The sequence below is a fragment of the Naumovozyma castellii genome, chromosome 9 (genome assembly GCF_000237345.1).
Source record: "Naumovozyma castellii chromosome 9, complete genome".
Lineage (NCBI taxonomy): Eukaryota > Fungi > Ascomycota > Saccharomycetes > Saccharomycetales > Saccharomycetaceae > Naumovozyma > Naumovozyma castellii.
This window is the reverse complement of record NC_016499.1, coordinates 459,190-483,255: the sequence shown is the minus strand read 5'-3', so window position 1 is coordinate 483,255 and position 24,066 is coordinate 459,190. Positions and strand designations below refer to the sequence as shown.

Sequence of the window (24,066 nt, the reverse complement as noted above, 5' to 3'; positions counted from 1 at the left end):
CAGGTAAGCTGCTATGATATTGTTTATATAATCTAGAAACAGAACATACGTAGGTTATTAAAGCTCAAATAACGCTTCAATGAATTAATATACATACGGAATAATTTTATATGGAACTTTCCGTTGATATTCTTCCCAATCCTTACCGTATTTTTCGTGACATTTTTCTTCATCTCGTTGCTGCCTGTGTAGCAATAGTGTTGCAAAATATAAGGAATAATAATATGTTAAAGGGGTTTGAAACCAGGTAGTTAAACACCAACTTAATGAGATTAACCAATCGCCAAAATAGTTCATATGTTGAGATTTCGCCCACCAACCATCACATAATAATTTGGTTCCACGTTTAGTTTGAATACTTTTCAAATGTGATAATTTCCCCTGTCTAAATTTCGATTTTTGCGAGTTAGATGAATGAAAAATCCAATACCCAAGGCACATTAAACTTAAGATCGAGAAAAATTTGACATAGCCTAGATGGATTGGTGAAACGCTAAGGTATCTTGCCTGTAAAGAATAAGTAAATGGGACAAACGTTAGATCTCCAAATGCTAGCATAAATCCAAATCCATCAGTGGTAATGTCCATCATTGATAGCACACCTTCCTCATTCAACACCCCATCAAGGATATAAAACCCTTGAAGCAAATTTATAAGCAATAGGGCATCATTAATTTTGCCGTCATACTCCAAATAATAATTATGTAAACATGATAAATTGATCAGCAACCATAACATCATACCTGGTCTTAGTTCACAAAACATCTTAATATCAATGGGCCCAATTCTTGGGTTCAATTCCCTTCCAATGAACCAATCATAAATAATATTTCCAGAGTTACCACCAACAGCTAGTATTTTCTCCTTTGTTCCCTCTTTATTTGTTTTATTGAATAAAAGTGGGATGAAACTAACCACGTAACAATAGCAGGCTAGTATAAATGCAAAAATGATACTGACAACACATAGTTCAACTTGATGAGAGTATAAATATTGCAACTCTGGCATTAGACCATCCGTCAATTTCCATCTAACTGCCAATATCAAAGATAGCATGGCTACTACGCTAATACCATTAATCTTATACCATAACGAACTTCCATCTCTTAGCGTAATCCCTTGCATCCATTTTCCAGGTAGCACCGTGTCAAAGAATAGCAATGATAGAAACCAGAGTATGTAATATGTCCAAGTACGGGTATTAGAGATCAATCCTGAGACTGGCTGTAATCCTTGAGTTACTCGATTCCAGTCAAAATTCCGGAAACAGCCTTCAATATGATAATCTGGTCTGATCATTTGGTTTAGTATGACGGAGAGAATGGGGAGTGCCACGGTCATGACCATTGTACCTAGGACCCCACCAAATTCGAACTTTGTTGTTTTAGGGTTCAAAGAAGACTTCTTCGTCATTGTTAGAGTTCACTTTTGTTGGTTCACTAAGTAAAAGTTTTTGTGTTGTAAAAGCTGACAAGAGAAGTTTAATTATGGTTTAAACAACTTGAGTACTTTAAAATCGTTTAGTGACCGGTCGTATCGATTAGATACATGATTAAAAACTCTTTGGACGTTTTTCATAAACGAGCCATTTCAAGTGATGCTTAATTTTTTTCAAAAAACTGTTAACGGCGATTACGTAAGGGAATAATATACTAGTTCAACGGTTTTCTGTATTATGGCATGCAAAAAGAGAACAAAACAGACATCTGTGACAGAACTCCTTTGTTCTTCCAGGTCAAATACTCCTTAACTTAATCCACAAGATAATCTATCAAACCACGTTCCTTGGACATCTACCCCTGACACTCACGTTACCACTGTTTCCCAATTAGGAAAGATTCCGCGGAGCCGCCCAGCTCAAAATTTTTCAACAGCTTCGAGAATCAACAAAAAAAAATTAACGCCGATGAGCCAATTTGGCACCAATAAGAAGAACACATTGTCCAATATATACCCAAACAGGACCACTTTCTTTCTTTCTCACTTACTTGAGATGACTCTGCTGTTCTGTCTCCCACTGCAACAAGACAACTAACTAATTGCACATGTCTAGAGTTACTACTACAAGGAGGAAACCGACCAAAGTGCAAGCTGTCGCAGTAGGCTCGTCTAATAAACATGCCGACGGAGATAAGACAAAACGCAATTGGAAGAGGCGGCTCTTCAATTTCAATGAACTCCCGGAATGGCAAAGAGACAATGATAAGATATTGACCGGCTACGTAAGAGAAACAAAGTCATTCAAACAGTGCTTGCAATCGCTACTTTATTGGAACAATGAAACAATAAACATATATACACATTTGATTCCGGCATTGTTTTATTTGACGATATCGGTAACACTGATAAATTATGTGGTAGTACCACATTTCCCCACTACATCAATCATGGACTACTTCGTCATCAATGTTTTCCTTATGGGCGCCTTTGTTTGCCTCATACTAAGCAGTTGTTTCCATTGTCTCAAACAACATTCATCCAGGCAATGTACCCTTTGGAGTAAACTGGATTATATGGGCATAATTATCCTGATTTCATGCTCCTTGATCCCCATGATTTATTTTGGATATTTCGATCATTTATACTACGTCAATTTCTTCATAATACTGACTTTCTCCTTCGCTACTTTATGCTCCATTTGTGTCCTCAATGAAAAATTCAATGTCCCTCATTATAGACCATTTAGAGCCATCGTGTTCATGCTTTTCAGTTTTAGTGGATTCATCCCCATCCTGACAGGGTTCTATCTTTTCGGATTCCATGGTGTCTTTGAAAGAGTAGCCTTGAAATTCGTAGCATGGGAAGCTTTATTTTACATTACAGGTGCCACATTATATGGATTTAGAATACCGGAATGTTTTAAGCCGGGAGATTTTGATTTCTTGGGTAGTTCACATCAGATATTTCATATATTGGTCGTGTTGGGATCCATTTGTCATTTCAGAGCAGTTATTAAATCTTATATTTTGATGCACTCATCAATGAATTGAATTACGGTAACCCCTTTTTTTGATAGATATTTTTATACACTTTTCTATATGTAAATAGCTTTAATAACTATGACAAGAAAAACTATTTGCAGTTGCCACCCAATTATCCTTCAAATTACTTCTGACATCTCAGCTATACTCAAAGAACTATCAAGATGGGAGTCTGGATCATTAAATCATTGGATCAGATCCTCTCCATTTAATATATTTCACAGCGAGAACAGTGACATATATCAATAGTTATCAGTAATAAGGACTATGTAGGGCTAAGCCAAAAAAAAATAAAGGTCCTACCCGGATTCGAACCGGGGTTGTCCGGATCAAAACCGAAAGTGATAACCACTACACTATAGGACCAGGACTTTATGAGAAAATTAGGCAAAACTGCCACATTTGTTCCATATTGAAAGTCATTTCCAGTCATTCATGTTTAAAGAAGGCTTTCGCCATAATTATTGGTGGAATACGCTCAGAAACGTCGTAATGGTTAAAAGTTCAAATTGAACACCACAAATCAAAAATGAGTCTCAATGGAAGAGCCCTCACTGCATATAGGCATGGTCTTAGAGCCACTAAAATTGCATTTAATGGTGATATAAGGATGTTAACTGCAGCACGAGTACAAATGAGGAACGGGATGATTGATCCACCAAATCCAGAATTATCCAAGGAAGATCAAATAAAGCATTTGGAAGATATCGCATTATTCCTAAGAAGGAATGTCGTACAAGGTGTGAAAACCCCTCAAGATGAAGCGAGATATCACTTAAATATTCATAAGGATACTGAATTGGGAGATAATGAAGATACCAAGATTCCGAAAAGAAACACCTTGACAGGCGGTAAAACGAGCCCCGTAGGAGGTTGCTGCGGTGGTGGAGCATGAGATATATATATTAGTGAATCTTGTAAATAAATAAATAAATCATACACAATAAATTTCTCGCATTATTCATCTTGTTCATTATTATAGAGAATATTGAGTCCGACATTGAACCGACTAGCCCGATGAAATTTTAAGGAAGAAACATCTTGCAATCTACAAATACTTGTTTACAGGAAAGAAACCCACTAGTTAATATAGAGGATTGTGCGGAAGGCTTTAATAACTATAACGCCTAAGGATGACAATTTTGACTAAACAATCCAAGATGCTTTATAGCACTCACATTACTCAAGATTTCATTAATGATATTCTTAGCCGTGCCCTAGAGGCAACTTCTCGTGTAGCTAAGAAACCACTTCCTAGAGAAAACAAGAAACCCACCGACTCATCATCATCTTCCAAATTTGCCTCTGACGGGAATGCACGTAGGAGAGGACCTTCAAGGCATCGTACTGATAAGGAGAACACCCCCGACACAAATGATCTATTAGACGTTCTCTCCAAGGAGTCTTTCATAAGTAGCAATGGCAAACCTCTGATTACAAAGTCTTCATCAGATTACACAAGAGGAAAGAAGAAATTTACCAGAAGGAAACCCGTGCCAGATAAGAAACCCTTCGATTTAAGATCGGATGTCAAGAAACGATACCAGGAGGCAAAACCGATAGTTTCAGAGAAATACATTCCAGAAGAACCATCTCTCATGTCATTATTGAAATACTCACCCAATTTGTACCATAACAGGGCTTCTCGAATGATTAATTATTCACGAGGCACTTTAAGCGAGTCGCAATTCCCCATGGTTAGACCCCCCAACCTTGGTGTCACTCAGAATTTAAATGATGAAAATGTGGAGAATATTGCTTACACTGTGGAATCATCTAATTTTGGGAAGTACATGCCTGCCACGTCATTGACTTTACATAGAGAGAAGCTTTTAAAGAATCTGACTGTGGAGCCCAATGTGGAGAAATTTGAAGCAAGTGTATTGGGGAAATATTCTTTATTGAAGCCACATAAGAAGAGTGATTTTGATGGTGTGAGTAAATCTGATGTGAAGAAGGCAGAATTATTGGATAATAGTGTTACTGTGAGAACAAACTTACAAAAGATTGTTATGGATCCATCTATGAAGGACATACTTTATGATGTTTGTTCTGGATTGAAACCAATATCTGAGATAACATCCATTCCTAATTCCAACTCTAGTGCCAAGGCAGAATAATTATAGTCACTTGTAAATAAAATGTTTAGTCTATAAAAGAATTTATATGCAAAATTAGAATCTATCTATGTGTATGTGTATGTGAAATGCTTATTCAATTTGTAAATTGTTAATCATTTCCTTTGTATTGGCAAGCTCTGCTTTCAATAATGCCTTTTGTAATGCTAAGTTTTGGGTTTTCGTATCAAGTCTGTTGACTATGGGGAATAAGATTTCAAACAAGTTAGTTAATGGGTACTCTTGAGGTAACTCTCTTAGAATATTTAAAAATTGATCTGAATCATTCAGTAGAAAATTAATATTTCGAGTTAATAAATTAGTGACCAGACTAATTGAGTATATTTTCTTATGCATTTGGATGTAATGTTTCATCACTGAGATTAAATTTTCTTTAGTTAAATATTGTTCAATGGTCATAAAATCGTTGCAATTTAATAATATGGTTAATATCTGCTCATTGGTTAAAATTGTTTGATTGGTGGTGGCGGGTGATGGTAATAAGAGGAATGTTAGAATATTATTATTATCAAATTTGGAAATTTCATTGAATAATCCAGAGATGAATGTCTTGTCATTGTCCTGTTCAATGGAATTTGTAATTATTAATTTGATGTGATTGAAGTAAATCAAGAAATTTTCAAAATTTTCATTATATTGTAATTTGACGTTGATGAAGCTGATAAAATTGACCTTATCATATTTTAAATCTTGTTTATATTCATTTAAGAATGAATTCAATTGTGTCCATAGATTATTTTGTTGAATGGTTTCTTCCAATTTAGTTAAATAATATTCAATTATGAATTTCTTATCGTGACTATCTTTTACTCCCAATTGTTCAATAATCATTACCTTTACGGGTATGTTATCCTGTACTCTTGAAATAAGCTCATGTGGGTCAATATCCATGGAGTTTAATATTTTAAACATTTGATTAATTTGATCCTTTGTTGTGTCGTCCTGCTTATCATTCAAAATGAGTGCCAAATCATCGAACAATTGTGGACCATGGACGTAATCTTTTGGTAATTGGTTGATGTTGGTTTCTATGTATTGAAACAGCTTATCCAATTTGCTGTCTTTCTTCAAGAGGTCCATGTATTCCATAAACATTTGTTTCCTTTGGTATATTTGCAGTAAAATGGGAGAATACTTGGAAGCATCATCTTGTTTCTTTAATATGTCTATAATTTCAGGAAAGTTTTCCGTTTCAAAATTGTTAATATCAAAGTTAAGAGTGTCATCCTTTAAGTAAAATTGTAAAAAGTTTATATCTATGGTCTTGGAAATGTTGCTAAAATCGTTATTTGTGGATTTTAAATTTTTTTTCAATAATTTCAATAACCATGGGATACCCTTATTACATTTATGTATCAGTTTCAATTCCTTTAAATTGTTTATCAAGGGTTCCAACCCATGGAAAGTCCAAATATTTCCGTATATTTCCATGTTCAATATATACAACAATATTCTTATATCTGTGGTCCCTGATTTCGTGGACCACTTCTTAATGACAATTTCATCAATGGTATCGCAATGTAATAGAATCAATAACAACTCCATCAAGGTAAGATACTTGCATTCAATGTCCTCGTATTTGGTCATTGTAGCACGATATTTATCCTCCATTTCCGATAGATAATTTTCCAAGATGGAGATTTCCTCCTCATTGAATTTATTATGCATTTGTAATATGATAGGCTTCTTGAAGAGGACATGGATCCCCTGATGACCGTAGCATACAAGTGATGAAACTTGTTGTAAATTTTCCTCCACGTAAGATTTCTCCCTTTGTAAAGTGAGTTCGATATCCTTGTTAAGCATGGGGACCAACTTCAATTTCTCGACAATCAATTCTTTGTCCTTTGGATCCATGATTTCATCATTATGGAAAGTAGCGGTCAGCCTCGCGATACGTAGATCGCTTTCAGAAGAGGAGGAGATTGTTTGTATCGGGAGGTTCGAGTCATCGTTGATGTTCAATAATTTATTAACTTGTACTTTGGACCCGTCATAATTGGTCAGGATGTAAGGGTATTGGACAGCGATCTCTGTTGGATACTTATCCAATACTATTGTTCCCTGGGATATGTCACCCTTATGGTTCACAATGAGAGCCATTGCGTTATCATTGGGGTCATTCCCTCCAGAACACACCAGGAATTCCTTGCTGTTAATGGAGCACATGACGGGGGTGAGGGTCGGTGATGCAGGGGTGGGTTCAAATACATGGAATAATGGTAATACGTTTGCATTTAATTTTTTCAAATTGATAATTTCGTAATTATTTGATCTTGCCATGATGAGAATTTCCTCATGTTGTAAGATGTGGCTACAATTCTTGAATTGAATGAGATTCTTGCTGCTTTGAATGATTCCCTGGGTGGTTGAAACTTTCCATAATTGTAGAGCGTTTTTGGTAGCGATGGTTATCCTGTAAATGTTTGATCTCTTGGAGTAATGGAATATTGTGAGATCAGTAACGTTTTGAATGGGTGAAGTGTTGGGTACAGGTGCGAATTCTGGTAGAAGAAACAGAATCAATTGACCTTCATTATTTAATACGAGAGCTCTTTCAATTAGTGGTAACAGTACGATTTTAGTAATTTTGGAGTCTGTGGATGGAGAGAATTTTGTCTCTGATATGAGGATGTAGTTATTTGGTTCAATTTCGAAATAATGAAGTAGATCACCCTTGGTGGTACCCAAATATAGATGGTTCTCGTAACCTTCGCATGCTGAGAATGATAAATTTGGCGGTAAGTCTGATAATAGAGTGTGTAATTGGAAGGGACCTTCCTGCGGGTCTATTTGCATGATTGTGCTTGCAGTGTTGCTGTTGTTCTTCTTCATAGGAGGCAATGTTGCCAAGGTGATAGATAAAACTTGAATAGTTGTTATGTTTAGGGGGGTTACCCGCAACTGATTTTGTCATTATTATTATACTAAACTGAAGAAAATGAAAATGCTAGTGAATGAAGGAATGCATGTATTAATGAATAGAAGCAAAAACACACAGCTGGCACAAGAATGAATTGCGAGAGATACGATGTTCCCTTCGTTAAGGAATTAGACGATATACAAGGTCGATTATTGAGTCGAATGAATTCATCTTCCGATGAAGATTGTTCCGAATTAGTGGTTGAATTTGAATCTTTGGTGCGCAGTCTCATTGTTGCGATGAATCAAGAGTACAATGGACTATCATTGAATAGCAAGATCGATTTCACATCGGAGGTGAATTACCTGGATGACACGTTGAAAATCGGCCAGGGTAAACGGGGCGACGGTCGGTTACTAGTAATGTTTGACGAGTTGATCCGATTCAGTAACTGGATAGTGGAGTTCAAGAGACAATTGCAGCGGGACGTGGTGCAATCATATATGGGGGCCATGGACCAACGTGAGTTGCAAAGAGACGAGGCCATTGAATCGCATGTGCAACAAGAACAAGAACAAGAACAACCCGATCGATACGAGAGAGTCCAGTTTGATCACGGGACCACCTCAACGAAGGACAAACTGCTCAAAACCACAAGGCGGGTGACCCACAACCTGGTTCGGGGTAACCAGATTCTGCAGTCCGGGTTACTCCAGAGCGACTTGAACTTGGACGAACTGAAACAGCAGACACATTCGCTGCAACAGGCAGACGACAAGTACTCGCAACTGGAAACCGTCTTCCGCAAGACAAACTCGCTCGTCAAGACGCTCGAGAGGTCGTCGCATCGTGAGAAGCGAGACGTGTACGCCGCACTGCTGTTTCTCGCGTGCTGTGTGGGCTGGGTGTTGTGGCGCCGTGTCTTCAGACTGCCCGTGCGGCTGACGCTCTGGCTGCTGTTCCGCTTCTTCCGCGGAACACTCTCAGCCGCGGGTGTGGTCAAGAGCATCTCCTCTTCTACTTCTTCTACTGTTGCTACTGTTGCTGCCGCTACCATAACCGCCATCACCTCAGACGACCGCGCGGTCGAGATCGCCGTCGACGAAGCACTCAGCAGGCTTGTCGCGCACGACGAACTGTAATGAAAAAAAAAGAAGAAGCACATGCATGGAAAACAACTCCACACGCACAACGGCGATAATTTTTCACGCGAAAACTGTTGAACGCGTCCATGTGAAAACATTGTCGATCAAATATTGGAGCCTGTGAAAAATTTGAAATTTAACTTAATAGCCTATAGTCATCTTATCCTATCCTATCTCTATATAAACTACACAATAGCTCAACGACTCCTATATCTATCCATTATCCCGATCACATTCTTCCTTTCTACCCCTCTCTCATTCATTAAACCATCCCTCCATCCATCGAACTCATGGCACATACAAACGAGCCGTCCTTCAAAGAGGAGACGACTCACGTAACGCAGAGGCAAGCCACTGCCACGCATGTCAAGACAAACGATAACAGTATCACCTCGTTCTTCGATGAAGAACCAACACATCACACCTCCAAAAAGGGCAATGTGTCCCTCTCCGATGACGAGGAGGATAACGACCGTATCCAAATCAAACCCGTCAACGACGAAGATGACGTCTCCGTCATCATCACTTTCAACCAAGGTATCTCACCTTTCATCCTCATCCTCACGTTCGTCGCATCCATCTCAGGGTTCATGTTCGGGTACGATACAGGTTACATCTCCAGTGCCCTGATCTCCATCAACAAGGACCTGGGAAGAACACTAACGTACGGTGACAAGGAAATTATCACTGCCGCTACATCACTGGGGGCCCTCATAAGTTCCATATTTGCAGGGACTGCCGCTGACATCTTCGGAAGGAAACCATGTCTCATGTTCTCCAATGTTCTGTTCGTCATTGGAGCCATCTTACAAATTACTGCCCATAGATTCTGGCAAATGAACGCAGGAAGACTAATCATGGGGTTCGGGGTCGGGATCGGTTCTTTAATCTCCCCCTTATTCATCTCGGAAATCGCTCCAAAGATGATTAGAGGTCGTCTTACCGTGATCAACTCTTTATGGTTGACTGGGGGACAATTGATCGCTTACGGATGCGGTGCTGGGTTGAACCACGTGCATAACGGGTGGAGAATTTTGGTTGGGTTGTCTTTGATCCCTACCGTCTTGCAATTTTCATTCTTCTTGTTTTTACCTGATACACCAAGATATTATGTCATGAAGGGAGATTATGAAAACGCCAAGGCTGTACTAAGAAGAAGTTACATTAACGCCCCTGAAGATATCATTGATAGGAAAGTGGAAGAACTTACGGAATTGAACCATTCCATCCCGGGGAAAAATAAGGCAGTGCAAGTATGGAATACAGTGAAGGAACTACATACAAACCCAGCCAATTTCAGAGCTTTGATCATTGCCTGTGGGTTGCAAGCCATTCAACAATTTACTGGTTGGAATTCTTTAATGTATTTCTCAGGGACTATCTTCGAAACTGTTGGGTTCTCCAATTCATCAGCGGTCTCCATCATTGTTTCAGGTACTAATTTCGTCTTCACTTTGGTGGCCTTCTTCGCCATCGATAAGATTGGAAGAAGAGCTATCCTGTTGATTGGTTTACCAGGGATGACCATGGCCCTAACAATCTGTGCCATTGCATTCCATTTCATCGGTATCCAGTTTGTCGGTAATGATGCTGTGGTCTCCAACTCCGGGTTCACCGCATGGGGTATTGTTATCATCGTCTTCATCATTGTATTTGCTGCATTCTACGCCTTGGGGATCGGTACCGTCCCATGGCAACAATCCGAATTGTTCCCCACAAACGTGAGAGGTGTCGGTACTTCATATGCCACTGCGACAAATTGGGCCGGTTCCCTTGTCATCGCATCCACTTTCTTAACAATGTTGCAAAACATTACTCCAACGGGGACATTCGCATTCTTTGCCGGTCTATCATTCGTCTCATTCATCTTTTGCTACTTCTGCTATCCTGAATTATCAGGTTTGGAATTGGAGGAAGTGCAAAGTATATTGAAGGATGGGTTCAATATTAAGGCATCCAAGGAATTAGCCAAGAAGAGGAAACAACAAGTCGCAAGAATAATTGACGACGACCAGTTGAAGTTCGAACCCACTCAGGAAATCGTGGAATCATAAAAAGAAACTTCTCTTTGTAACATAGATACGTAACCATACACTATTTAATAATAATATTATTTGTCATTCTGGAAATAAATAAATAAATAAATACATTTTAACCGCTCAAGTATTGTTCACCCCATTCATCGTTCCGCACGATCTGGAAAATTTTTCAACTGAGAGAAATTTCATACTAAGATTTTTTTGAATGCGATGAGCTAGCTAGCTTTTGCAGATATGAAAAATTAATTCATAATATAGCTGAATCACATACAACAGGGCAAAACCAAAACAAAACCAACACAATCATAGCAATGGCTCCAGTGGTTAAGAAAAACAACAAACGTCCCTTGAAGAGCGAGTCCAAGAAGGCTGCTCCAGCTCCAGCTGCTAAGAAGGCTAGAATCTCGGTTGATTCCTCCGATGAGGATGAGCTCGATGATGTAGCCTCCCAACATATTGATGGAGACGCTTCTTCAGACGCTTCTTCAGACGATGACGAATTGGATGATATCGTCTCTTCCGATGATGAAGCTGAGAAGGATGCAGAAGAACAAGAGGGCAGTGATGCTGAAGAAGAAAAGGAAGATGGTGAGGAAAAACCAGCTGGTGGGAACTCTGACAATCACACCGAACAAAGAAAATTGTTGAAAGAGAGAAAGATGCAAAGAAAGGCAGGGACAGAAGTACAACATATTAAATCCCTATGGGAAAAATTACGTGTGAAGAACCCACCCTTACCAAAGCAATTGCGTGAAAAATATTCCAATGAAATCTGGGATCTAGCCAAGGATTGTATCTGTGATTTAGTCATGAAGCATGATGCTTCTCGTGTCATTCAAACTTTATTGAAATACTCCACCAAGGAACGTCGTGAACAAATCGTAGACTCATTAAAGGGTAAATTCTATATCTTGGCTACATCTGCCTATGGGAAATATTTATTGGTTAAATTGTTACATTATGGTTCCAAAAAATCAAGACAAACAATTATTGATGAATTACACGGTTGTTTGAGAAAATTAATGAGACATCGTGAAGGTGCCTACGTCGTTGAAGATTTATACGTTCTTTATGCTACTCATGAACAAAGACAGCAAATGATCAGAGAATTTTGGGGTGCAGAATACGCAGTGTTTAGAGACACTCATAGTGGTCTAACCTTAGAAGACGTTTGTGCCACAAGTATTGAAAAGAAAACTATCATTGCCAGAAACTTGTTGGGGACCATCACTGCATCTGTGGAAAAGGGTTCTACAGGGTTCCAAATTTTACATGCTGCCATGAGAGAATTAGTGAAAATTGCTAATGAAAAGGAAATATCCGAATTAATTGAATTATTGCACGAAGAATTCGCTGAGTTGGTTCATACTCCAGAAGGTGCCGATGTTGCCTGTACTCTTATTGCAAAGGCCAACGCAAAAGAAAGAAAATCTATCATTAAGACTTTGAAAGATCATAGTGAAAAATTAATTAAAAATGAACATGGTAACCTTGTTTTCATTACTGCACTAATGTGTGTGGATGATACCGTCTTAATGTTTAAGTCTTTTGGTCCATCTGCCAAGGAACATTTACAAGAATTCATTGTTGACAAATATGGTAGAAGACCATGGATTTACATCTTGTTGGGATTGGATGGTAAATATTTTGCACCAAATGTAAAGAAGGAACTATCAAGATACAAGGCCATGTCTGAATTAACATCAAAGAAACCAGATTTACAAAGAAGACATGAATTATTAAATAAATTTGCACCAATGTATTTGAGCACCATTTCCAAATATTATGCAGAAATCTTATCTGAAAATTTAGGAAGTCAATTTATCTCAGAAGTGCTCCTCAATGATGAGTTATATGAACAATTAAGCGAAAAGGATACCAAGAGTTTTGAACAAGTCATTGATCGTATTGTCATTGCATTCAAAGGTGATATTTCAGATGAACATCATCCAATACATAGACCATTCTCTACAAGACTATTAAAGGCTTTGATTCAAGGTGGTAAATGGAATAATAAGGAAAGAAAACTTGAACCACTACAAAAAGTTAAAGGTTTAGGTGCCGTATTTGCACAAAGATTTTATGATGAAATCATCGATTCATCTAACCTACTTGAATGGATTAATACTTCAGATAGTTCATTTACTATTGTTGCATTATACGAAACTTTAGAAGGTAAAGAAGAGGGTGACCAATTCCTAAACGATTTGGACGAAGTAAAGGATAAAGTGGACATAAATTCTGAAGAGAACAAAAACAACAAGGGGGCTCATTTACTCTTGAAGCTATTAAATTAGATAAATAAAGTAATGATCTGTGTATATTAATAACTCATGGTCTAGAGCTAATTAGACTACATAATTGAAAAATCACTTCATAAGCAATTACAAATACTTTATATTAAACAAAGGGAATTCTAATAAATGTTTCCTGTTTGTTTCCTAAACGTTTCCCATTCCCAGTAGCGTTCTTGCTAAAGTCGATGTAGGGATTTCCACCAGCGAGTTCGCCATTTTTTGGATTTTCCCATAGTAAAAACCCAAAAATGGCAGAGTGGGGTAGTTTTTTTTAATTTTTTTCGTGGGAAACAAATACGAAGCATTTAGGCTGGAAACAAATAGGAAACATTAAGGGTAACGAACTCTTGATATATTCAAACAATTCTAGGGAACAATGCTTGGAAGAGTATTTTCAAATTGGATTGTCAAAAGTAGACGCTTTTCAACATTTCAAAAAAAATTGTTAGTGGAAAACTACGAGAGTTTTGGCACAGTTAAAGAAATTTGATATAATTATCTTGATTCTAACGCATTTATTTAACTTCCACTGGGAAATAATAGGAGATACATTCACTTGAAAAACAATGGACAACGTATGTAAAATGCCAGCAAATGCAGAAATATTGTATATTATTAAAAAAGTACATTTCGTTTCTTGATGATAAATATGAACTTCCATTCATATCCACAACAGCAATGAGTAACTTTTTGGTGGTTATAGTTGTGTATTTTAGTGACTGCTTCAATGGCTTGATCTCTTCACTTTCAACAAACTTGTCTAACATTCCTAAATACATTTTAGTATCGTAAGTAATAAGTAATTATGAGTGTATTATTCCTACAAGCTTGTACACATCTAAATGCTGATATTTTTACATATATGTTTTCCATAATCGCTTTATCTTTTTATTAAAATGCCATGGGTAATAGAGGCTATATCAACTGCACCTTCCCACTCATTATCAGTTCTCTAACGACTTGATATCTCATTACGTAAATACTATCAAGAGTCAATTCCACATCTTCCTTTAATTCTGCTATAGTGACGTTATAGCAATATTTCCCATATTCGTTCTTCGATAATAACGGATCTTCACTGAATAATTTATCAGGGGGTCCACAAACCATGATAAAAACAAATTTATTCCAGTCAGGTTCTTCAATCATATTCACGCTCCCTTCAGTATCATCAATAGCTTGTAATTCCTCTGGCATAAATTTTAATACAGATCCATTTAATAGCTTTAACAAAATTTCGGAATGCCTTGATTGATAAAGTTTCTCCTTCGCTGATAATAAGTCATCCAATTGTATGGGATCAAATTGTCTTAGATATAATGAAAATTTATCCACTTTTTGTAATCGACATCGTATATAACTTCTCAAAATGAATTTAACCCTTTCTAACTCAGCTTCCATACAAAGTAAAGGTAATTTGGAGTCATTATGATGTGATGTAAGCTTGTCGCCATTATCATCAGAGGGACCCTGACTCATGGATTCTAAAAATCCCATCGAAATATTTTCAATAGTTTCCATTTGTGATTGAATTCTACTCAACATTCTTTCGACGAGTGGTGCCGGGTATGACAGTAATTCTGGAGAGCAACGTTCATTTCTCCAATGGACCATTAATTGTTTAAAGTCTTGCTGTGGAGAAACATCGATAATGGTCGTGTTATTTGCTGGAATATCTGATGTGGATAATGATGATTGGTTTCCCTGTTGGGTGTGGCCCGTGGAGTCCACTGCTGTAGTATCTCTATCTAGTTCAGCTAAAATATCGTCGATATTAATATCCATCCTCCACGTTGTTCACCGTTCACTGTCTTGGTTTATCTTTTATTTATTCAATATTACCTGAAAAATATTTGTAGCTTTATGTCAAGTGAAATCTTCATTTTCGGAATTGTTAACAAACAATAACAAATGTTGATGAGGAAGTACACGAACCGCTATTGACGAAAAGATATAGATAATGAATAATAGAAAACAGCTGTAACTGAATGATTAAATGGAGAAATTAAAAGAATTGGAAGAAAAAAGACAACGACTTAAAGAACTTCGAGAAAAGAGGAGTAAATTTCCACAGACACCAATTAGGCGTTACAATGGTATTTCATCACGGACCAATAGCGAGTCAAGGATACCATTGCGATATAATGAAGTTTTACATAAAAATAAAGCTGTTGAAACTGTTTCTGTAGCTGTGCAAACAGATGAGTCGTTTGAATTAACACGGCATTCGAATCATTTATCTGAGATTCTACATGATGATAAACCAAAAATAATCACGTATAGCAAGGGAATTCAAACCGACAATTATGAATCTGATAAAGAAGAGATACAGGAGCCAATAAGGCAAGAGGAGAAAAGAGTACTAGAAGAAGAAGAAGAAGAAGAAGAAGATTCTAACAATAAACTTGAGGGAAAGGTGGTGGAAGAAGACCATCCGAAGATTCAATTTTTGGAGCCATTACTGATTACAACAGAAGCGAATACTTTAGTTACCAATAAAAGTTTTGCTCGAGAAAAGAATTATTCAAATATACGGCCTTCACTAAAAGGTCAGTCAAAGAATACATCTTGCAAGCTGTTGGATAATTGGACTCTCGATATAGAAGCCAATGAAAATATGAAATTATTTTGTGTTTCTATTGATTATTTCCAAGGTTTAATATTAATTTCATATCGAAGAACACCTATTAATCCACTTGACATAAAGGAAACTAATTGGTCCTTTGTGGAAGTTATTCAAAGGGAAGGTATGGTTGTTATTGATCGATTAACATTTAGAGGTCAATCTCTTATCGGTGGTCACTTTTTAGGCAAATATTGCAGAGAAGATGGTGTAGATGAGGGTAAATATATTGTTAGTATCCTATTACGAACTTTGAATGGTAAAACAATTTTATACGAATTGAGAGCTGTAAAAGACAAACAAGATAAGAAGAAGTATGAAAGGAATTTAATTATAAGAAATTATCATAATGCCCCTGTTTTTGGTATTGATGAAATCAAAGCTGATAACATTATTAATGCTCGGATAGTAAGCGGAAGTAATAATGGTATTATCAACGAGTTGAACTGTATGAACCTGTCTTTCTATGAAGACCCTACCATGGTGCATCGGAGTAGTACTCGAGGAAGAATTCATCAAACTCGTATCGTTCCTCCCAAATACACAGAATTAATTGCATTACAAGAAAAAATACAAGATCAATCGGGAGATGATCAGGATGAGACGGATGATATCGTTAGAGGAGATCAACTATTTTGTGATCATCTAGATAAGGTGGTCCTAAACGAAGAAATCTGTATTACTTCATTAACTGTGGCTCCTAATAATTCAGATTGTGTCTATTTGGGCGCTGAAGATGGTGGGATATACAAAGTTCTATTGAGTCGTACCAATATGGACGATAATAATAAATTACCAATTTCCTTAAATAACAACGGATTTCTACCAAGAGTCAATTTCCATTCTAGTGATGTAACCTCACTACGGTTCCATCCACAGAACGATGACCTACTATGTTCAGGATCCATGGATTGGAATTGTCATCTGTGGGACACTTTCAACAACGATCTGATAGACTCCATCGATCTCAAAGAGGATGTTATTGCTGTTCAATGGTTACCAGACAGGGACACGTACAGATGTTGTGTGTTAACAATGTACAATTTTTGCATTGTTGAGTGGTCGTTGACTAGGGAAGACAGTAAATGGGTCTCTCAAGCGCCACCCTCTATCACCCATACGATCTCCAGCGAAGAGCTTGGGCAAAAAATGTTTACCTCATTCCACCTCTACGATCATGAGGGACTTATGGTACTAGTCCTTGGTGGTTCCAGTGGCACTATATCATTTCTGGAATTAGCCGCCCGGCGATAAGCGGCAAAGGCGAAGGCGATAGGAGTTAACGTTCCGAGATCGCGTTGTACGGTCCGCGAGACGGCTTTCCGTTCCGATTACTAAGGATTACATGACAATATCATGGCAATAAATATTTCATTGCCAGTATTTAAACATACAGGTGGTATTGTTCTCTGGTTTGAATCCAATTAGTACTATACCAAACCACACAACAAAACACACACTAGCAAACAACGAAATATGTCCCCCTTCCTCCCAATTGACCAAGCAATCGCTCACTTCAAACAGAACAAGTTCATCATTGTCATGGATGATGAGTCCCGTGAAAACGAAGGTGATTTAATATGTGCCGCCGAAGGTATTACCACTGAACAAATGGCCTTCCTGGTGCGTCACTCATCCGGTTACGTGTGTACCCCTATGACTAACGCTGTCGCTGATAAATTGGATCTACCATTACTCAGAACAGGTATGAAATACGCCTCAAATGCAGATGACAGACATGGTACTGCTTACACTATCACCGTGGATGTCGCTGAGGGTACGACCACTGGTATTTCTGCTCATGATAGAACTTTAACTTGTAAAGCTCTAGCTAATGCTAAGTCTACTCCAACTTCATTCTTGAAACCAGGTCATATTTGTCCCTTAAGAGCCGTAGATGGTGGTGTTCTTAAGAGAAGAGGTCACACGGAAGCCGCCGTGGATCTTTGTCAACTAAGTGGATTGGCACCAGTTGGTGTCATTTGTGAATTAGTCAATGATAGAGATGGGTCTATGATGAGATTGGATGATTGTTTGGAATTCGGTAAGCAAAACGATATCCCATTGATTTCCATTGAAGATTTGGCTGCTTATTTGCAGAAGCAAAATTAAAGTATGTAAGAAAAACACACACTTGTAAATGACTTTTCTTTATAAATGTAAATAACCATTATTCTTTCCATTTAATATTAATTATAATTGATCATCTCATCTCTCTTTTATCTTATAATCGTTCATTCGAAATTTCAAAATGCAAGGAAAATTGTATTTTGGCACCAGGCATATTAACAATCAAGAAACAGCAAAGCAAAGTAAAAGCAAAAGAATCTCAGGAGCAAAGTAAACAGCCATGAATAGACTATTCGGTTATGGGAACAAGAAGTCCCACGATCAACTTCTCCAAGAATCCAATCAAGCCATGAATCAGGCACAACAAGGTTTGCAAAGCAGAGTCTCACAACTAGACACACAGATATCTCAGCTAAATTTCCAACTACAAACTATTCAAAGAAAGATCTCATCTTCTAAATCAAGTTTGGGTCAAAGACCTCTAAGGCAACAGGCTTTGAAATTATTAAATAAGAGGAAACAATTACAAGGGATGAGAGACTCGCTTGATTCACAATCTTGGTCGATGACACAGGCACAATTGACTAGCGATAATTTACAAAATACAATGGTCACGGTGAATGCCTTAAAGCAAACGAATAAGGCATTGAAGGCCCAATATGGGAAAATTAATTTGGATAAACTACAGGATATGCAAGATGAGATGTTAGATTTGATCGAACAGGGAGATGAATTACAAGATATGTTGGCTTCCGCATCGCCTATGGGGGAAGACTTGGATGAGATTGATGAAAGTGAATTGGATGCAGAGTTGGATGCTCTAGCTGAGGAGGATTTCACTGCTGGGATGGAAGATGCTAATTCTATACTGGAGAGCAATGGACCTGCATCCTACCTAGGCGGAGCTGTCCCACAGTTTATTGATGAGGAACCTTCAACTGAAGATGCCGAAGCAGCAAAGAAGCTAGAGAGTGCTCAGTGATATATATACCTGATGTTACGTAGATATGTAATAAATGTCAAAGCATATGTCTTGCTGATCCATAATATTTTGAACTTGACGCGAGCATGGAATCAGCGTTGAAAACATAAAAATACAAGGTATAATTTATGACAATAACAACCCAGCAAAATAGGAGCATAGCAACTGAAATGAGCAGTCCCAGTAGTTTGCCCAGTAGTGATGATGACGAGGGTCAGGAATTCTTAATTAACACGAGAGAGAGGAGACAAAATGCTGGTAACAAACTTAAGAAACTATTAGAACAAGAATTGCAAGAAATGCAATCCACTACACAGCAACTGGACGAAGATGAAATAGATCTGTTATTCCAAGAGGACGAGGAGGACGAGGAGTTTGAAGTAGAGGAAAATTCAGAAGAGGATGGTGAACAACTAGAGGACGTGGAAGAGGAAGAGCAAGAAGAAAAATCACCTCATTTGAAGATACGAGCTGATGAAGATGACAACGATCAGGATTTGATGCTAAGTGAATCCGGTGGTGAGGATCAGTCCAATGACGATGAAGCAGATGATGCTGGTGAAAGGGAATTGCAAAGACAAGAACGATTGAAAAGAAAGAGAAAGCAACAGAAACAGAAGGGACCCGTGATATTACGAAAGAGAAAGCCCTCTGTCACTACAAAAGATGAAGAAACTCCTGTGACAAAAAGGAAACATTCATATGATGACATAAACGCAGGGAGTTTATTACAAACTGATAGAAGAACGTCCAAAAGATCTTCTGTGGTTGCAAATAAGTTGCAAGTGTATGAGAAACTATCAAAGGCAGAAGAGAAAAGGAAAATGATAAGACAGAGGATGCAGAAACATAAAAAATATCAATCCGAACATGTGCTGACACAAGAGGATAGAATGAGAATTGCATTAGAGACAGAAAAATTCAACATTCAGAGTTTGGACAAATATAAAGAGCAGGAACTTTCAAAGAAGCAAAATAGGCTGGCCATGCAACAAAGACAAAAGATGAAGTTTAAACAACATGAACTGATTTTGAGAGATTTGTCAACTACCTGGCTTGTAACACCTCTGATGGAAATAGAAGATGCTCGTTATTGGAGTACTCAATTGAGTAAGAGAGAGAAGAAGAAAAGAAAGTATCCAAAGAGACAATCAAAGAAGCAAGAGAATGTAGAAGTTAATAAGTCCACGACTATTACTGATGCTGCAAAGCTTGGAGGGGAAGAACAAAATGCAATGGAAAATAAACAGGAAACAACAGCGCTTACTTCGGTGCCGACAGATTTGCAACAGCAGAGTGAAATCAAGAATATATCATCAGCCCACACAACAGAAATGACTGACCAAATAGATAAGCCAACAAATGCACTTGATGAGCATGATGAACCAACTATGACAGACAATGTATCTCAGTCATTAAAAGATTCTACAACAGGAGGTGATATTCCAACCCTGACAGCATCTGTGCTGAACGATGATAAGACAACAAGTGTTCCAGAGCAGGAAATTCTAACTTCAACAGCCAATACGACTGAACTGCCGAAAGAAGATGAGCCACCATCAAAAACGAATCTAAGTATCAAAGAACAGGCACCAGATACTGATGCCGTGGTTAATCAGAAACCTGATTCTCCAAATCCTGCCTCAAGTAATTCAACAGAGCCAGAAATTTCGCTGAAAAAGACCATTAATGCTCCAGTCGCAGTGGGGGACTCTAATGGCGTAACTGTTAAAGAACCCATAATAAAAACAGAAAGTTTACAAGAAGAGGTCATTACAAAACAAGTTTCCTTTGTTGCTAATCCAGAAATCACTATTATTGACCCAAACGATACTCCGTTAACAGTCAGTGCTTCAAAAGAGGTAACACCAGCTTTATCGGAAACGCCGAACTTGTCAGATACCACAAACACCATTGATGATGTGGAAGAAGATAACGAAGAATTAATATATGAGGGACCAAACCAAATGGTGTCTAAAGATTTTGTCATATTATATAGATGTGGAGATGGTACTTATAATAGGGACGTTCACGCTGATTTATTTGGCCCTGATTGGTCTCTTGCTTCACACCAACGTTCGTTAGATGTGGAAACAATATTCAAGTCATCTTCATTAAATGAAAAAAACGATCTCATTGAAGGAGAAAATGAAAATTTGCTGATTAAGGAAGTGGATTTATCAGTATTAGATAATTTCCCCTCCTTTGGTGAGTATGATAAAAAAGTTATTCATCACATTGATTCAAATGATGATAAGAATAGGGAATTAAAATTGAAGACAGCTTCACCAACTGGGGTCTACCTACCGTGTGGCTTACGCAAAAAGTGTTTGATAACAAATAAAAACAGTCAGTATTTCGATCCAAAAAATGGTATCCCATATTCAGATTTGGAGGCTTATAAGATAATTCAAGAATTACAAGATCCCAACGGTTCATTCAAGTGGTTTGGTTTTAAGAATGGTGGAATTTTCTTAAATGTTAAACAGAAACCTGCAAATGGTGTTCCTGAAGGATTTTAATAATGGACGTATATGCAATTATGTTTTCGATGATGAGGTCTATAGATATTGATTTGTAGTTTTTGATGTAGATATTAAGTTACTTTACTATATGCTTCCACCAATATTTTGAAATGGTCTTCAGTCTCTTTGAAAATTAAAGGTGTATTGTCCAATTTTATGTTAGAATCATTGGATGTATCTAAAGTATCATCGAACTCTTCCCTTGCTTCATCATCTTGTATGGCTAAATGCTGCTTTTGTAAAATATTGTATAGGTACAAATAATTCAATGATAGAAATCTTTCGGGGGATGAAGTGACTTTACTACATTTTGTCATTACTGTCTCAAATTCATTTCTCATTCTGATGATAGAATTATAAAGGGGTTCAGCGCGTTCATCGTTCATTGTTTCATCGCTACCTTCTTGGAAAGCACTTTTCCCTGCTAGCATTAATAAACTAGATAAAAATTTCCCAAATTGTACTGTCAGTTCGTGTGGCTTGCTCAGAATGGCATTATTATTTTTCTTGACCATATTTTGCGTTATTGAAATTTTTCGTAGATTTTCACATTGGAAGTCAATTAATTGTTGGAATCTTGGCCATAATAGAATTAATTGATTATTAAGATATTCTGAGATGATTGGTACATTTCTTCGTTCCGTTTCAAATTGTAATTGATTCGCGACTCTAATGCTAATAAGAACACCAAATATATCGTATGTTTGTTGTAAAAGTTGGTGAATTGTATATTCCATGGCTTGATCCAATGTTGGTTGAAATATTTGTTCCAAGATACCATTCAGTTCTTCAACATTGTCGCTTACCCTAAAGAATGACTTCAAAAAATTATATTCCACTGAACAATTATCAAGGATAGCAAGATTTAAATTCTTAAATCCAATTTCAATGTAATTCTCCTTATTTCTATTATTCTCTGCAATTTGTGATATCATGACAGTATTATCTTCTTGGGATAATATAGATAATCTTCTCTTTATCTGGAAGTATTCTGAAATTGTCTCATTGGAGATGGTTGATAGCCCATATAAATAATTTGGCGATAAGTACGATGAAAATAATGTACTATTCGACTTGTCGTTACTATTCTCGTCTATTTTGATGTTTGTCAACCCATTCCCCAATGCATACTGTGTATCAATTGCCTTAAACTGTAGAATGGTCAATGATCTTATATAACGAGCAAAATATTGTTTATAATACCATCTCATTGTATATGAATAGGCCTGTCTTAATTCTAAAGCCAATGAATAATTATTCTCCACTATGAATTGGAAGCATTCAGCTACTTGAATCATATCGTTTTGTATACGCTGTGAAGGTGTTGGGTGATGCCGTCTTAGTAACTTAATATTATGAACAATGAATTTCTTTGATCTTTCTAAGATAATTAGTTTCAAACACTCCAAAATATCATTCATTATTTCGAAATCCTTTGGAACTTCCAAATCATTAGTTGTTGTTTCCGAGTTATCAGAAGTTGGATGATATTTCGAATATATTTCTTGCTTGTCTCTTATAAAGTTGATATTTTCTTGCCAAGAAGCATTGATCTTCCCGTGAAGAATTTCATTAATCACATCAATGGGAATGATAAGATCATTCACCAACGGGCTTATGGTCTCTAATTTTTTCGAATTATACTCTAACAAATTCTTAAGTTCAGAAGATTTACTTCTAATAAAACTTAAATCGCTTGTAAAATCAGATAACCTCTTGGAAAAACTGACAATATATTCACGTAAGGGCGGTACGACGGTCTCCAGAGTGGATCTCAAAGTATCTTGTTTCTTCTTTAACGTCTCAAATTCCTTTGACGCAGATACATTCGCCTGATAATCAGGAATCTTACATTCTTTTATAAATGTTTGGAAAATATCTTCTTCCTCCTGGTTGTCTGTCTTGTTGTCTGCCTTTGGGGTTATTACGGTTGTGTCTTGCGAAACATTGTCTGTTCCCAGTATCTGCTGAAGTGACTCCATACTGATTGGTCTGTGGCAATACTTTCTCAGTGGAACAAGTTTCCAATACTCAATTGAAGACTGGGGAATGTTTATTTTGTTGGATCTAATGTTGTCATTGTCCAAATGTAACGCTAATTGTTATTCAAAGGGCAAAACCGTCGCCTTAGCAAAAAAAATATATGTCAACAAAAAAGAAGGTCCTACCCGGATTCGAACCGGGGTTGTCCGGATCAAAACCGAAAGTGATAACCACTACACTATAGGACCAGGATTTCTGGATTTTTGGGGTTGTATAAATTACCCAGGTAAGATTTTAAAATTCACGTGATCTATTATCGATTTATATCGGTTTTGGTGGGTTATAATAGTTCATAACGATAGTTAGCTCACCTCTTGAATAAAAATTAGAGTTCGTTTACCTGCAATGTTATACATAACT

The 24,066-nt window shown here is 37.3% G+C and overlaps 14 protein-coding genes and 2 non-coding genes across 16 annotated transcripts; 10 read left to right on the top strand and 6 right to left on the bottom strand.

Annotated features, from left to right (window-relative positions):
• Window positions 1-84: 84 nt before the first annotated feature.
• Window positions 85-1,413, bottom strand: ERG24 (delta(14)-sterol reductase; the record flags this gene model as incomplete). The annotated part of the gene is made up of 1 exon (XM_003678220.1): window positions 85-1,413. One exon carries the CDS (start codon window positions 1,411-1,413, stop codon window positions 85-87), a length of 1,329 nt encoding a protein of 442 aa, XP_003678268.1.
• A 632-nt stretch (window positions 1,414-2,045) lies between these two features.
• Window positions 2,046-2,990, top strand: IZH1 (PAQR-type receptor; the record flags this gene model as incomplete). The annotated part of the gene is made up of 1 exon (XM_003678219.1): window positions 2,046-2,990. One exon carries the CDS (start codon window positions 2,046-2,048, stop codon window positions 2,988-2,990), a length of 945 nt encoding a protein of 314 aa, XP_003678267.1.
• Window positions 2,991-3,275: 285 nt separating this feature from the next.
• On the bottom strand, window positions 3,276-3,347 carry NCAS0Itrna10Q. The gene has a single exon. It is a non-coding gene; the product is annotated as a tRNA-Gln (tRNA).
• A 163-nt stretch (window positions 3,348-3,510) lies between these two features.
• MZM1 (Mzm1p) lies at window positions 3,511-3,876 on the top strand (the record flags this gene model as incomplete). The annotated part of the gene is made up of 1 exon (XM_003678218.1): window positions 3,511-3,876. One exon carries the CDS (start codon window positions 3,511-3,513, stop codon window positions 3,874-3,876), a length of 366 nt encoding a protein of 121 aa, XP_003678266.1.
• Window positions 3,877-4,114: 238 nt separating this feature from the next.
• On the top strand, window positions 4,115-5,101 carry RSM28 (mitochondrial 37S ribosomal protein mS46 RSM28; the record flags this gene model as incomplete). The annotated part of the gene is made up of 1 exon (XM_003678217.1): window positions 4,115-5,101. One exon carries the CDS (start codon window positions 4,115-4,117, stop codon window positions 5,099-5,101), a length of 987 nt encoding a protein of 328 aa, XP_003678265.1.
• Window positions 5,102-5,191: 90 nt separating this feature from the next.
• On the bottom strand, window positions 5,192-7,954 carry VPS3 (CORVET complex subunit VPS3; the record flags this gene model as incomplete). The annotated part of the gene is made up of 1 exon (XM_003678216.1): window positions 5,192-7,954. The coding sequence occupies one exon, from the start codon at window positions 7,952-7,954 to the stop codon at window positions 5,192-5,194; it is 2,763 nt and encodes a 920-aa protein (XP_003678264.1).
• Window positions 7,955-8,131: 177 nt separating this feature from the next.
• SEC20 (Sec20p) lies at window positions 8,132-9,124 on the top strand (the record flags this gene model as incomplete). The annotated part of the gene is made up of 1 exon (XM_003678215.1): window positions 8,132-9,124. One exon carries the CDS (start codon window positions 8,132-8,134, stop codon window positions 9,122-9,124), a length of 993 nt encoding a protein of 330 aa, XP_003678263.1.
• Window positions 9,125-9,417: 293 nt separating this feature from the next.
• Window positions 9,418-11,181, top strand: ITR1 (myo-inositol transporter ITR1; the record flags this gene model as incomplete). The annotated part of the gene is made up of 1 exon (XM_003678214.1): window positions 9,418-11,181. The coding sequence occupies one exon, from the start codon at window positions 9,418-9,420 to the stop codon at window positions 11,179-11,181; it is 1,764 nt and encodes a 587-aa protein (XP_003678262.1).
• Window positions 11,182-11,477: 296 nt separating this feature from the next.
• On the top strand, window positions 11,478-13,463 carry PUF6 (Puf6p; the record flags this gene model as incomplete). Its single annotated transcript, XM_003678213.1, has 1 exon — window positions 11,478-13,463. The coding sequence occupies one exon, from the start codon at window positions 11,478-11,480 to the stop codon at window positions 13,461-13,463; it is 1,986 nt and encodes a 661-aa protein (XP_003678261.1).
• A 915-nt stretch (window positions 13,464-14,378) lies between these two features.
• SLD5 (DNA replication protein SLD5) lies at window positions 14,379-15,248 on the bottom strand (the record flags this gene model as incomplete). The annotated part of the gene is made up of 1 exon (XM_003678212.1): window positions 14,379-15,248. One exon carries the CDS (start codon window positions 15,246-15,248, stop codon window positions 14,379-14,381), a length of 870 nt encoding a protein of 289 aa, XP_003678260.1.
• Window positions 15,249-15,459: 211 nt separating this feature from the next.
• On the top strand, window positions 15,460-17,340 carry PAC11 (dynein intermediate chain; the record flags this gene model as incomplete). Its single annotated transcript, XM_003678211.1, has 1 exon — window positions 15,460-17,340. The coding sequence occupies one exon, from the start codon at window positions 15,460-15,462 to the stop codon at window positions 17,338-17,340; it is 1,881 nt and encodes a 626-aa protein (XP_003678259.1).
• Window positions 17,341-17,562: 222 nt separating this feature from the next.
• Window positions 17,563-18,198, top strand: RIB3 (3,4-dihydroxy-2-butanone-4-phosphate synthase RIB3; the record flags this gene model as incomplete). The annotated part of the gene is made up of 1 exon (XM_003678210.1): window positions 17,563-18,198. The coding sequence occupies one exon, from the start codon at window positions 17,563-17,565 to the stop codon at window positions 18,196-18,198; it is 636 nt and encodes a 211-aa protein (XP_003678258.1).
• A 238-nt stretch (window positions 18,199-18,436) lies between these two features.
• On the top strand, window positions 18,437-19,138 carry VPS60 (Vps60p; the record flags this gene model as incomplete). Its single annotated transcript, XM_003678209.1, has 1 exon — window positions 18,437-19,138. One exon carries the CDS (start codon window positions 18,437-18,439, stop codon window positions 19,136-19,138), a length of 702 nt encoding a protein of 233 aa, XP_003678257.1.
• Window positions 19,139-19,266: 128 nt separating this feature from the next.
• On the top strand, window positions 19,267-21,660 carry VPS72 (Vps72p; the record flags this gene model as incomplete). Its single annotated transcript, XM_003678208.1, has 1 exon — window positions 19,267-21,660. The coding sequence occupies one exon, from the start codon at window positions 19,267-19,269 to the stop codon at window positions 21,658-21,660; it is 2,394 nt and encodes a 797-aa protein (XP_003678256.1).
• A 74-nt stretch (window positions 21,661-21,734) lies between these two features.
• On the bottom strand, window positions 21,735-23,645 carry VPS52 (Vps52p; the record flags this gene model as incomplete). The annotated part of the gene is made up of 1 exon (XM_003678207.1): window positions 21,735-23,645. One exon carries the CDS (start codon window positions 23,643-23,645, stop codon window positions 21,735-21,737), a length of 1,911 nt encoding a protein of 636 aa, XP_003678255.1.
• A 177-nt stretch (window positions 23,646-23,822) lies between these two features.
• On the bottom strand, window positions 23,823-23,894 carry NCAS0Itrna9Q. Its single transcript has one exon. It is a non-coding gene; the product is annotated as a tRNA-Gln (tRNA).
• Between the last annotated feature and the right edge of the window lie 172 nt (window positions 23,895-24,066).